This window comes from Tachyglossus aculeatus, chromosome 4, assembly GCF_015852505.1.
Source record: "Tachyglossus aculeatus isolate mTacAcu1 chromosome 4, mTacAcu1.pri, whole genome shotgun sequence".
In the NCBI taxonomy this organism is placed as follows: Eukaryota; Metazoa; Chordata; class Mammalia; order Monotremata; family Tachyglossidae; genus Tachyglossus; species Tachyglossus aculeatus.
In genome coordinates, this window is record NC_052069.1 from 10,590,574 (window position 1) to 10,605,655 (window position 15,082).

The following is a 15,082-nucleotide window of genomic DNA, read 5'->3' on the forward strand; positions in this document are numbered from 1 at the left end:
TGATTGGCCTGTAGAGCCTGCAGCAGTCAGTGGCATTTACTGACCACTTACTGTGTACAGAGCACTGTAATAAGCATTTAGGAGAGTACAGTATCAAAGAGTTGGTAGACACATACCCTGCCCACGAGTTTAGTGTCTGAAGGATCCAAGAGGCCTCGAGCTAGTTCAGTGTTGAAGTTTTTGAAACCAGCTCTTGATTCTGAGCTGCCTTTTTGCCCTCACAGCTCTCTTCTGGAAACTTGGAAAGTTCTGGGCATTTACTGTCAAGTGTTCACCGAAGTTACTAAAGGCTTCTGAGTGTGTGTGGATGTGGGCTTGTGTGTATCTACTTTGAACAGACAGTGAGGGTGGAGGTGAAGGAAGACTTGACAGCTCCTCTTTAGCAAAGAATGAGGAAAAGGCTGTGAAGAAATCTAATTGCCAAAGTTTGCCATACTCCAGAGAAGCAGCGAGGCTCAGAGGACAGAGCCCGGGCTTAGGAGTCAGAGGTTATGGGTTCTAATCCCAGCTCTGCCACTTGTCAGCTGTGTGACTTTGGGCAAGTCACTTAACTTCTCTGTGCCTCAGTGCCCTCATCTAGAAAATGGGGATTAAGACTGTGAGCCCCATGTGGGACAACCTGATTACCTTGTATTCCCCCAGCGCTTAGAACAGTGCTTGGCACATAGTGCTTGTCCCTGCCTTCTAGACTGTGAGCCCACTGTTGGGTAGGGACCGTCTCTATATGTTGCCAACTTGTACTTCCCAAGCACTTAGTACAGTGTTCTGCACACAGTAAGCGCTCAATAAATATGATTGAATGAATGAAAGTGCTTAACAAATGCCATCATCATTATTATTATTATTCTCTATTCTCACCCACCCCATTTCTACGACAATGTTTAGGTTCCAGGTGCCATTTTGTGTTTTTGAGATCTGCTTAAGGATGCTATTACCCTGCGTTACTTGATATCGGCATCTGATCTTTATTACAGTGAGAATGGATTATCCCATTCTTGGAGTGCCTGACAATTCTTCCATTATTTTTATTTTTCATGACATGTGTGGGAATCCTAACAAGCAACAGCACGAAGGATGTTCATTCTCATGACAATTTTGGCCCTGGATAGTTAATGCACCTTTGAGTGACTGATTGTTACATCTAGATTGCACCTTGGGTGCAGAGCCAAGAAAAAAGGAAAGCACACCCAAAGACACACACACACACACACACACACACACACACACACACACACACAAAATACATGGGCAATCATCACCTCCACCCCCCCCACCCCCTAATACAAACAGATACAAGAAATGCCCTCCGCACATACACACAAACATAAATATAGGAAGTGCCCTCCACACACATATACATACATACAAACATATGTTTGTGCAAACACACACAAAACATGACACATTCACACCCATATGCTCAGAAGATCTTTGTGTTTTCTGCAAACTAGATAGGATATTCTCAGGGCTTCCAAGATTTCTAGAAAACAGTTGTGAGGGTAGAAAGGGGACTTAGACCCTCCCAAGCACTTAGTACAGCACTCTTCACACAGTGGGTGCTCAATAAATACCAGTAATGGCTTAATTGGTGGTAATCTGTATAGACCCTCAATGCAATAAATATCCCTAATTGATTGATTGATAGGTACCTAAGTGCTGTGAGGTTGTAAATGTTTGGGTGCACAGTAGGGATGGAGAACAGGCTGGGGAGATGAGAGATTAGTCAGGGAAGACTTCCTGGAGGAGATGTGATTTTAGTAGGGCTTTGAAGATCAGGAGGGTTGGGGTCAGTCAGACATGAAGGAGCGGGGAGTTCTAGACAGGAGGCAAATGGCAAGAGAGAAGAGTGAGGCACAATAAGGTTGGTGTTAGAGGAGCCAGGTGTGTGGGCCGGGTTACAGCGAGAGAAGATCTAGAATAGGAAGGAGGAGAGGGGGAGAGAGAGAGAGAGAGAATGGAGAGAGAGTGCCTTATTGTTGTACAGAAGGATGGGCAACCACTGGAGGTTCTCAAGGAGTGGGGAGATGGGCACAGAACACGGTTTTAGGAAAATAATAAATAGCAGACTAAAGAGGAAAGAGGCTGGAGTCTGGGAGGTCAGTGAGGAGGCTGATGCACTCAGTAGCCAAGACAGGATATGACAAGTTCTTGGATCAACTTGGTAGCAATTTGGATGGAGGGGGATAGGCAGAACCCAGAAACTTTATGGAAAGAGAACAGGAGTCAGTGACTGATTTAAATGCACAGTTGGAATGAGCTGGTTTCATTTTTTTTCAGCACTTGTTAAGTGCTTACTATGTGCCAGGCACTGTACTAAGCACTGGGGTACATACACGATAATTAGGTTGGGCACATTCCCTGTTCTTAGGCTCACAGTCTAAGTCAGTGGGAGCAGAATTTAATTCCCATCTTACAGATGAGGTAACTGAGCAGAGGAGTTAGAGAAGCAGCATGGCACAATGGAAAGAGCCCAGGCTTTGGAGTCAGACATCATGGGTTCAAATCCCGGCTCCACCAATTGTCAGCTGTGTGACTTTGGACAAGTCACTTAACTTCTCTGTGCCTCAGTTCCCTCTTCTGTAAAATGGGGATTAAGACTGTGAGCCCCCCGTGGGACACCTGATCACCTTACATTCCCCCAGTGCTTAGAACAGTGCTTTGCACATAGTAAGCGCTTAACAAATACCATCATTATTATCATTATTATTATTATTATTATTAAAAGACTTGCTCAGAGTCTCATGGCTGTAAAGTGGCAAAGTCTGGAGTGGAATCCAGGTCCTCTGACTCTCATACCTGTGTTCTATCCTCTAGACTAAACTGTTTCCCTGGTTATCTGGCCAATGTACATTATTATTATTATCATTATTATTATTATCATTATTATTATTATTATTATTACTATTATTATTATTAAGTGCCATCGAGTCATTTCCAATTCATAGCAACTCCATGAATATGCTTTCTCCAGAATGTCCTGTTCTCTGCCTTAATCCACAACCTTTTTAACGGTTCTTCTGTTTCGTTGTTATGGTCTTAATCCATCTAGCAGCTGGTCTGCCTCTTCCACTTTTTCCCCGAACTTTTCCTAGCATTAGCATCTTCTCCAGAGTATTATCCCTCCTGATTATGTGTCCAAAAGGTGCTAATCTAAGTCGAGTTATTTGGCCTTCCAAAGCCCACTTTAGTTTAATTTGCTCTACATTAAGGGAAAGAAGCTGAACTGAGCGATCTGGTTGTAGTCTCGACTCGGGTACTTGCCTGCTGAATAAATGAGATAGTTTTTTATCTGGGAAACTTTGTGGCCCAGTGGGAAGAGCCCAGACCTGAGAGGCAGAAGACCTAGGTTCTTATCCCGGCTCTGCCGGGTGCCTGCCTCAGTTTCCTTATCTGCCAAATGGGTGTTTCAACAGCTGTTCTCTCAAATTGAGAGCATCATGTGGGACAGGAAAGGGGTCCAACTTAACTTGAATCTACTCCTCAGAACAATGCTTAACAAATAGTAAGCACTTGACAAATACCATAATTAATAAATAAGCAAATAAATAAATATTTGCACAACAGCTATCTCCCCCATGAATCAACACCTTATTGTTGCAGGAGAGTTGGTATAGTTGATGAAACTTAGAGCTAAGCCATGTTGGGCTACCCAGAATGGAAGGGTCTAAGCCGAAGTGTCAGATGAAATTGATTCACCTGTGCTGGGCAGCAGAGGCATAAAAAGAGTCAAAGGCAGGAGATCAAAACATTGATCAGAGACAGTAGCAGAGACGCAAGCTTTACTGTGCAGAAGAAGGTTACCAAGAAAACCCTATAGATACACACAACCAGAACAACTTTACGACAGAAGATGGGATGTTCTGAAGTGGACGTGTCCATGGAGTCGTTATGGGCTGGAAATGACTGAACGGCATTTGAAAAAGAAAATGTGTATAAGATATGTGTTATTCCTAACTCTCAGACCGTGAGCTCCAAGGACAACAGGGACTATGTCTGTTTTGATTATTTTTTTATCTACTCCAGTGCTCTCAATAAATACCATAACTAAGTTACTCTTATTTTGAACTGAATCTGTAGAATAAATCTTTCTAGGAGGAGTCCAGGGCAGAAAAAGATGTCCATTAATGCCTACATATTTCCCATCTCACACTCTTGGCCAGCAGTAAACTGTTCAAGTTACCTAGCTGTTCATGATATAGTAACAGGGATATTTATTTTTTATTTTCTCTCCTCTCTTCCTCTCGAATAAAGACTGTGAGCCCACTGTTGGGTAGGGACTGTCTCTATATGTTGCCAACTTGTACTTCCCAAGTGCTTAGTACAGTGCTCTACACACAGTAAGTGCTCAATAAATACAATTGATGATGATGATGATGATGAATAAAGAAGAAATTGGTGTTTTGTGAAATTCCATTTTCCTGATGAACTATTTGAGGAAAAATGTCTCCAGTGGTAATTATTTATAAGCCAAACTGTCTTATACATATTTGCATTTGCAGAAATTTGCTTTTCCATACAGCTCTTTTTCCTTAATTCACTGTTCGTGAGCAGAGCAGCATCAATAAATTGCAGTGCTGTGAACCCCATGGAAAATCATGTGTTAAGGAACAGGTTGAAGTGACAGAAATCTTCCCTGGATATCTTTAAAGAAACAATTTTGAAACTAAAATTAGGTAAAAGCAATACTAAGGAAAATGCTGAAGCAGTGTGAATTTTTAAAATAATTTTTGAAAACATATACCCAGACGATGAAATTGGATTTACTTTTATGCCATCAAGATTCCCTTACCAAAGCCCGATGGCCACATATTCAACAGTGAGGAGTTGGCGATAAGCAAGAATAGGAGGGTGTAGAGGTTATGAACTCACCACAAGTTAACTAGGAAAGGGTGTTCCAAGCCTTGCATGATTTGAAGTTCTCTGAAAACATTCCGCACTTCATCTCTCTCAATGCACTTCTGCTTGCTCATGTACTTCATGGCATACATTTTCTTGGTATCTCTCTTCTGCACAATGCATACCTAATGGGACAGCCAAAGCACAGAACATTCAGCCCCCTGCAGTTCTGAAATCAACTCCGAGTTCTTTTGTACGAGCATTTCTTCAATACCCTGGCCGGGCCTATGCCAATGGAACTTGGCTTCCTGGACTCCAGATGTTATTAATGGCATCCATGAAAGAACTCTCTGAACCTCAGTTTCCTCATCTGTATACTGGGGGTTCAATAACTCTTCTCTCTCCCACTTAGACCATGAGCCTGAAATGCCCTCCCTCCACACATCCGTCAAACTAGCTCTCTTCCTCCCTTCAAAGTCCTACTGAGAAGCACTGTGGCTCAGCATGGCTCAGTGGAAAGAGCCCGGGCTGGAGTCAGAGGTCATGGGTTCAAATTCTGGCTCCACCACTTGTCAGCTGTGTGACTTTGGGCAAGTCACTTCACTTCTCTGTGTCTCAGTTACCTCATCTGTAAAAGTGGGATTGACTCTGAGCCCCACATGGGACAACCTGATCACCTTGTAGCCTCCCCAGTGCTTAGAACAGTGTTTTACACATAGTAAGTGCTTAATAAATGCCATTATTATTATTATTATTACTGAGAGCTCACCTCCTCCAGGATGCCTTCCCAGACTGAGCCAAGCAGCCAAAAGGCTTTGGAGTCAGAGGTCATAGGTTCAAACCCCGACTCCACCAATTGTCAGCTGTGTAACTTTGGGCAAGTCACTTAACTTCTCTGTACCTCAGTTATCTCATCTGTAAAATGGGGATTAAGACTGTGAGCCCCCTGTGAGACAACTTGATCACCTTGTAACCTCCCCAGCGCTTAGAACAGTGATTGGAACATAGTAAGTGCTTAATGAATACCATCATCATCATCAAAGAGGGACATGTCTGACCTGGTTATCTTGTGTCTAGCCCAGTGCTTGGTACAAAATAACTACTTACCAAAGACCACGATTATCATTTTTACAATTATTACTATTATTATTATTAGTAGTATCATCTTAGGATCCAGCTCCAATTACCAGTCAATCAATTGTATTAATTGAGTGTTCACTGTGTGAACTGCACTGTCCTAACCCTTGGGAGAGGACAAAATAACAGAGTTGGTAGACATGTTCCCTACCCACAATGAGCTTAGAGAATGATCATGATTATAACTATTATTGTTATCATTATCATTGACTGAAGAGAGGTGGCTTAATAGTCAGAGTTTAAGAATTGACCAAAGTTTCTGGCTTGCTGATCTTTCCAATAGGCCCTTCTCTTCTCCAACTTCCTTCCCTGTTGCCCTGATTTGCTCCCTTTATTCAACCCCTGCCCGGGCAGTATCTGACATTTATTTATTTATATTCATTCAATCGTATTTATTGAGTGCTTACTGTATGCAGAGCACTGTACTAAGCGCTTGGGAAGTACAAGTTGGCAACATAATTTATATCAATGTCTGTCTCCCCCTCTAGTCTTTAAGTGCATTGTGGGCAGGGGATGTGTCTGTTATATTGCTATATTGTACTCTCCCAAGCACTTAATACAGTGATTTGCACACAAAAAGAAATACAATTGACTGACAAACGTCTTCTTCCCTCTCTATCACACTGTATTCTCAGATCCCAGCTCCTTCACTCCTCGATAACAGTGTCCATAAGTCATGAGATGGCACAGCTAGTGGGAATAGCACAGGCCTGGGAATCAGGAGACCAGAATTCTGATCACAGATCCTGCTGTGTAACCTTGGGGAAAGTCACTTTTTCATTCATTCATTCATTCAATCGTATTTGAGTGCTTACTGTGTGCAGAGCACTGTACTAAGTGCTTGGGAAGTACAAGTTGGCAACATATAGAGACAGTCCCTACCCAACAGCAGGCTCACAGTCTGGGGGCGGGGGGCACTTAAATTCCCTTGTCCTCAGTTTCTTCATCTATAAAATGGAGATTCGAGGCCTGTTTTTCCTCCTACTTAGACTGAGAGCCCCATGTGGGATCAGGGAGAGTGTTTGACCTGATTATCTTGTGTTAACCCCAGTGCTTAGTACAGTGTTTGGCACATAGTAATGGTTCAACCAACTACACAGTTAGTATTAATCTGCTTTAAAGTGGGCAGTCTGTTTTTCATTCTTTCATTCATTCACTCAATCATCTTCATCATGCGCTTACTGTGTGAGTACAATATAACAATAAACAGACACATTCCCTGCCCACAATTTTCAGCTGACCTGTTCCCCATCAGGGAATTGACGTGACCCCACACACCACATCTAATATTGTTCTTTCAAAGCCAGTCTCCTTCCGTCTCAGCTCCTTCCTGCAAATTCCATGTCTTGGGAGAGCCTCTATGTTCCCAGGGGCCTGGGAGGGGAATGGACAAGCAGTAGAAGCAGTGTGGCCTAATGGAAAGAGCATGGGTCTGGGAATCAAAGTGTGCCACTTATCCGCGGTGTGACCTTGGGTAATTTGCTTAACTTCTCTGAGCTGCAGTTCTCTCATCTGCAAAATGGAGATTCAATGCCAGTGGATGATGATGATGATGGTATTTGTCAAGCGCTTACTATGTACCAAGCACTGTTCTAAGCACTGGGGTAGATACAAGGTAATTAGGTTGTCCCATGTGGGGCTCACAGTCTTAATCCTCATTTTACAGATGAAGTAACTGAGGCACAGAGAAGTTAAGTGACTGGCCTAAAGTCACACAGCTGATAAGTGCCGGAACTGGGATAAGAACCTACAACCTCTGACTCCCAAGCCCGGGCTCTTTCCACTAAGCCACGCCTGTTCTCACTCTTAGTTACTCTGTGAACCTCATGAGGGATCTGATTATCCTGTATCTACCCCAGTGCTTAGTACAGTACTTGGCATATATCATTATTAATTATTATTAAGTACATGTTATTATTGAAATTTTATTACATAATATAGAGTCTATACTAAAATGTATTGTGTTTGAAATATACTCTTTGGATGTATTTATTAGCATAAATTGTATTTCACACAACATTACATAATATATATCGATGTAATAGTAATTGATATATTAGAATATTAATGATGATATAGCTTATGATAATAACAATAATACTTATGGTTTTTTGTTAAGTGCTTACTATGTGCCAAGAACTGTTCTAAGCGCTAGCACTGTTAATCCTACGGATGAGGTTACTGAGGAACAGAGAAGTGAAGTGGCTTGCCCAAGGTCACACAGCAGACAGGTGGCGGAGCCAGGATTAGAGCCCAGGTGCTCTGACTCCCAAGCCCGTGCTCTTGCCACGAAGCCATGATCACCATGATTATTATTATCATTATTAGAGTGAGTGGAGAGAAAGCCCGTTGTTGGTTAGGGACCATCTCTATATGTTGCTGACTTGTACTTCCCAAGCACTTAATACAGTGCTCTGCACACAGTATGCGCTCAATATATATGATTGAATGAAAGAATGTCCCCTGAAAAATGATCCAGGCGGGTAGTACCACAGACAGCCTTCACTTGTATGATTCACCTGCTGTCACACGGCATGCCCCAAGTAACCTGATATCACACATAACTGCTTTTTGTGAATGGACCCAGCAGCCTCCTTCCCAGTGGCCCTCCTCCCTCAGCCCAAGTCCCTCTCACCGCATCGTCCCTCCTCCTTCAGCCCAAGCTCCCCTCACTGCGGCCTTCCCACTTCAGTCCAATCCCCCCTCCTTGCAGCCCTTCTCCTTCAGTCCAGGGCCCCCTCACCGTGGCCCTCTTCCTTCAGCTCAGTGCCCACTCACCATTGCCCTCCTCCTTCAGCCCAAGCCCCCCTCAATTCAGCACTCCTCCTTTAATGGTCCCCCTCACCATGTCGGCCCTCCTCAAACAATCAATCAATCAATCGTATTTATTGAGCATTTACTGTGTGCAGAGCACTGTACTAAGCGCTTGGGAAGTACAAGCTGGCAACATATAGAGACAGTAAGCCCCCCCGCCTCCCACCATGGCCCTCTTCTTTCAGCCCAATCCCCCCTCACCATGGCCCTCTTTCCTCAGCCCATCCCCCCTCAACGCAGCCCTCCACCTTCAGTCCAAGCCCCCCTCAATACAGCACTCCTCCTTTAATGGCCCCCTTCACCATGTTGGCCCTCCTCCTTCAGCGCAAGCCCCCCCAGCCCCCCCACCATGGCCCTCTTCCTTCAGCTCAATCCCCCCTCACCACAGCCCTCCTCCTTCTGTCCAAGCCCCCTCACCATGGCCTTCCTCCTTCAGCCCAAGACCCACTCCAAGTGGCCCTCATCCTTCAGCAGCCCCGCTACTCCCTGTAGCCCTCCTCCTTCAGCCCAAGCACCCCTTACCATGGCCCTCTTCCTTCAGCCCATCCCCCCTCAACACAGCCCTCCTCCTTCAGTCCAAGCCCCCCCTCAATGCAGTGCTCCTCCTTTAATGGACCCCCTCACCTTGTCGGCCCTCCTCACCACAGCCTTCTTTCTTCAGCCCAATTCCCCCTCACCACAGCCCTCTTCCTTCATCCTGAACCCCCCGACTGCAGCCATCCTCCTTCAGCAGCCTTCCTCCCTGTGGCCCTCCTCCCTCAATCCAAGTTCCCTTCACCACAGACCTCCTCCTTTAGTGGCACCCCTCACCACGTCTGCCCTCCTCCTTCAGCCCAAACCCCTCTCACCATGGCCATCTTCCTTCAGCGGCTCCCCTCAGCATGGCCCTCTTCCTTCAACCTAAGCCCCCCTCAGCGTGGCCCTCCTCTTTTGACCTAAGCCCCACTTCTCCTATCATACCCCCTACTACTGAACTTCTTCTTCCTGTTCTGTATCTTACAGCCATCATTTGAACTCTGTTAGACCTGGACCACACTCAGAGGAAAAACTGGATGAAGGATGATTCTTCAGGAGAATTGAAATCCAAGTAAAAGAAAACTGTCTATAAATAATGAACAAATGAGAAGCTGCATTCAATCAATCAATTGTATTAATTGAACATTAACTTTGGCAGAGCACTGCACTAAGCACTTGGGAGACTACAATATAACAATATAACAGACACATTCTCTCTCCACAATGAGCTTACAGGCTAGAGGGGGAGACAGACATGAATATAAATGAATACATTATGGCTATGTAACAAGTGCTTTAGAACTGGGAGGAGAGATGAATAATGGGAGCAGGTAAGGGTGACGCTGAAGGGAGTGGAAGAAAATAAAAAGAGGGCTCAGTAGGGGAAGACCTCTTGGAGGAGATGTGCCTTCAGTAAGGCTTTGAAGGTGGGGAAAGTCATCGTTGTCGGATATGAAGAGGGAGGGCGAGAGGCAGGATGTGGACAGAGGCAGGATGTGGGAGAGAGTTTGGCATCCTCTCCAGCTCCTCCCCCTCCGCCTTACCTCCTTGCTCTCCCCAAAGCACCTGTATATATGTTTGTATGTATTTATTACTCTATTTATTTATTTTATTTGTACATATTTATTCTATTTATTTTATTTTGTTAATATGTTTTGTTTTGTTCTCTGTCTCCCCCTTCTAGACTGTGAGCCCACTGTTGGGTAGGGGCCGTCTCTATATGTTGCCAACTTGTACTTCCCAAGCGCTTAGTACAGTGCTCTGCACACAGTCAGCGCTCAATAAATACGATTGAATGAATGAATGAATCAAGAGACTTGAGATGGAGGTATGGTGAGAAGGTTGGTATTAGATAGTGAATTGTGTGGGCTGGGTTGTAATAGGACAGTACTGAGTGAGGTAGGAGGGGGCAAGGTAATTGAGGGCTTTAAAGCTGATAGTAAGGAGTTTCTGTTTGAGGCAGAAGTGGAATGTGCAACCACTGGAGGTTCTGAACATTTTTGTAGAAAAGCAATCTGGGCAGCAGAAGGAAGTATGATCTGGAGTGGGGAGAGACAGGAGGCAGGGAGGTCATAAAGGGGGTTGATAATGATAATCAGGGCAGGATAGGATAAGTGCTTGGATTAATGTGGGAAAAGTTTGCATGTAGAGAAAAGGAGAGATTTTAGCAATGTTGTGAAGGTTGAACCATAAGGTTTTAGTGAAAGATTGAATACATGGGTTGGATGAGAGAAAGTAGTCAAGGATAATGCCAAGGTTACAGGCTTGTGAGACAGAAAGAATGGTGGTGCTGTTTACAGTGATGGGAAAGTCAGGGGAAGGACAGGATTTGTGTGGTAAGATAAGGAGTTCTGGTTTTGACATGTTAGGTCTGAGGTGGCACCAAGATAATCATGTCGAGATGTCGTGAAGTCAGGAGTAAATGTGAGACTGCAGAGAGGGAGAGAGATAATAATAATAATAATAATAATAATAATGACATTTGTTAAGCGCTTACTATGTGCAAAGCACTGTTCTAAGCACTGGGGGGGATACAAGGTGAACACGTTGTCCCTTGTGGAGCTCACAGTCTTAATCCCCATTTTACAGATGAAGTAACTGAAGCTCAGAGAAGTTAAGTGACTTACCCAAGGTCACACAGCAGACATGTGGCAGAGCTGGGATTAGAACCCATGACCTCTGACTCCCAAGACCAGTCTCTTTCCACTGAGCATGCTGCTTCTCTAATCCAGTCACTTGCCCTGTCCCGCCTTGATTACTGCATCAGGGCTGGAGATGTAGATTTGGGAATCATCGTCATAGAGGTATCTTCAGAGTCAAGAGTTCATCAGAGAAATTCAAGAACATTTTTTTTCCCCTCAATTACGGATGTATTTTGGGCAAGGGTAATTTTTTAAAAGCATCTCAAATATGGTTCCCTACTCTTCAACACCCCCTCTTTTTTAAAGTACTTGTTAAGAGCTTACTATGTGCCAGGCACTGTACTAAACGCTGGGTAGATACAAGCTAATCAGTTTGGAGACAATCCATGTCCCATGTGGGGCTCACAGTCTTCATCCTCCTTTTACAGATGAGGTAACTGAGGCTCAGTAAAGGGACTTGTCCAATGTCACACAGCGTGGTGGAGCAGGGATTAAAACCTAGTTCCTTCTATCAGACTCTATCCACTAGGCCATATTGCTTCTCAATTTTTGCCCATCATTCTGAGCATCAAGCAGAGACTCCTGAATATCAGCTTTAATGCACTCGATTAGCTCTCTCCTCAACCCTATCCTTGCTCCACTCCCACTACAATCCAGCCCACACATTTTGCTGTATTACCGACAAACTCACCGAGCTTTGCTCATGTCTCTGACTGCCAACCTCTTACTTATATCCTCCCTCTGGCCTGGAATTCCCTCCCCCTTCACGTGTTCACATCTTCAAAATTCTATTTGAATCACATCTCCAGGAGCTCTTCCCTAACCTCTTATCTCCCCACCCTATTTTCCCTTCTACTGCATCACCTATGCACTTGTGCCCTCATCTAATGCCAGCCTACTCACCGTACCTCAATCTCGTCTATCTCGCCACTGACCTCTCACCCACGTCCTACCCCTGGTTTGGAACTCCCTCCTTTCTCAAATCCAACAGTCAATTACTCTCCCCCCACTTTAAAGCCTTATCAAAGGCACATCTCCTCCAATAGACCTTCTCAGACTAAGCAACCATTTCCTTTTTCTCCCACACCCTTCTGTGTCACCCTGATTCACTTCCTTTACTCACCACCCCTACAGCCCCACAGCACCGATATGTATATATCGGTAATTTATTCAGTTACTCATTCATTCAGTCAGTCAGTCATATTTATTGAGCACTTATTGTGTGCAAATCACTGTACTAAGTGCTTGGAAAGTACAATTTAGCAACAGATAGAGAAGTCCTTACATAATGTCTGTCTCCCCATCTATACTCTAAGCTCAGTGCGGGCAGGAAATGTGTCTTTTATATCATACGCTCCCAACTGCTTAGCCACACGGAAAGTGCTCGATAAGCACAATGGACTCGATTGAGTGCTTAACCCTTATACATTTAGGTACTAACCTCGTCCCTTTCCCTTACAGCACTTATATTTGAATCCTTAAAATCTGTAGTTTCCCCTATCTGTAATTTATTTTAGTATATGTCTTCCCCTCTAGAACGTAAGTTCCTTGAGGGGAGCAATCATACTAGTTAAGACTGTGAGACACATCTGGAACAGGGACTCTGTCCAACCTGATTACTTTGCATCTATCCCAGCATACAGTGCAGTGCCTGGAATATAGTAAAGTCTTAACAAATATCATAAAATAAATAAAAAACCTATAATCTTCCAAACCCTTAGTTCAGTGCTCTGCACATGGAAAGCACGCAAAAGATGCCATTGATTGATTCATGACTAGATACTTGTTGGGGAAATATAAACTAGGGTGGTGAATTGTACTGGGTCAACTATAGATTTGGTGAAGCACTTTTATGTTTTAGCTGTTAATTTCAATATGTTTCCACTCCTTTAATCAATAAACCTTTACATTGTTTTTGGCCTGTATTCTCAATTACCGAGTTAATTGAAAGGGCATAAGATCTGATCATAAAATCAACTAGAGCAGCAATGTATCCAATTGTATGAATCACTTTATAATGATGTCTAATCATTGTAGTTGCATTTCTTCACATAATGATAATTAAATTATATGCTTCAAGAAGCAAGCTAACTGATCAGCATGGTCTGAAAAAAAATATTTTCTTGGCTACAGTTGCTTTAACCAGAGTCATGATAAAAAATGTCACTGTCTTTTTAATCATCAAATACTTGTGACTGCTAGAACTCGATATCCTTAGAAATCATGACAGAGGTTTTATAGAAATAGGAGCATTTCCTTAGGTCTTAATGAAAATTCAAAGTGTGGATCTTGATGAAGCTGGATTATATAGCTGTCCCATGTGGAAAAGGAAGGGTGACCCAGCTGATAATCACATTTCTGCCCCAACATTTAGCACAGTGCTTGGCACATAGTAAGTGCTTATTTATTTTAGCACACTAACTAAACTCTCCTGTAAAGGAAAATTATCCTGGAGAAAGAGCTCTCTCTCAGGTGGATCTCCCCAGATGATTCTCCAACTCCATCATCCCAACTTCTCTGTGGTCTTGGATTTTTCTCCTGCCTTCAGGACATCGCTTCTGCCACTGACACCTCAAACTTAATATGTCCAAAACAGAATTCCTCAACTTCCACCCAAACCCTGTCCTCCCCATGTAGATAGCACCACTATCCTCCTTAACTCACAATCACAAAATCTTGGCATTATCAACAATGATGGTATTTGTTAAGCATATACTATGTGTCAAGCACTGTTTTAAGTGCTGGGGGAGATACAAGGTCATCAGGTTGTCCCACGTGGGGCTTACAGTTTTAATCCCCATTTTACAGATGAGGTAACTGAGGCCTAGAGAAGTTAAGTGGCTTGCCCAAAGTCACCCAGCTGACAAGTGGTGGAGCTAGGATAAGAACTCAAGACCGGCTTCAAGGCTCTCCATCTCCTCAACCCCTTCTACATCACCTTCCTTCTCTCCTTCTATAGCCCAGCCCGCACCCTCTGCTCCTCTGCCACCGCTAACCTCCTCACTGGGCCTCATTCTCACCTGTCCCACCACGACCCCCGGCCCAAGTCCTCCCCCTGGCCTGGAATGCCCTCCCTCCACACATCCACCAAACTAACTCTCTTCCTCCCTTCAAAGCCCTACTGAGAGCTCACCTCCTCCAGGAGGCCTTCCCAAACTGAGCCCCCTTTTTCCTCTCCTCCTCCGCATCCCCCCCGCCCTACCGCCTTCCCCTTCTCACAGCACCTGTATATATGTTTGCACAGATTTAGTACTCTATTTTACTTGTACATATTTGATATTCTATTTATTTTGTTAATGATGTGCATCTAGCTTTACTTCTATTTATTCTGATGACTTGACACCTGTCCCCATGTTTTGTTTTGTTGTCTGTCTCCCCCTTCTAGAGTGTGAGCCCGTTGTTGGGTAGGGACCGTCTCAATATGTTGCCAGCTTGTAGTTCCCAAGTGCTTAGTACGGTGCTCTGTGCAAGTAAGCGCTCAATAAATATGATTGAATGAATAACCTCTGACTCCCAAGCCCATTATTATCGACTCAGCTCTCATTCAACCCACATAATCAGTTGGTCACCAAATCCTGTCAGTTCTACTTGCATAATTTAGCTAAAATCCACCCTTTCCTCTCCATCCAAACTGCTAC

General features: G+C 44.0%; 1 protein-coding gene across 1 annotated transcript in view; it reads right to left on the bottom strand.

Annotated features, from left to right (window-relative positions):
- Positions 1 to 15,082, bottom strand: part of STK32B (serine/threonine kinase 32B) — a 417,658-nt gene that overhangs the window by 278,325 nt on the left and 124,251 nt on the right. The window contains exon 3 of the mRNA XM_038745347.1: positions 4,870 to 5,021. Within this exon, the coding sequence (XP_038601275.1) occupies positions 4,870 to 5,021 (152 nt within the window). The remainder of the gene's footprint in view (positions 1 to 4,869; positions 5,022 to 15,082) is intronic.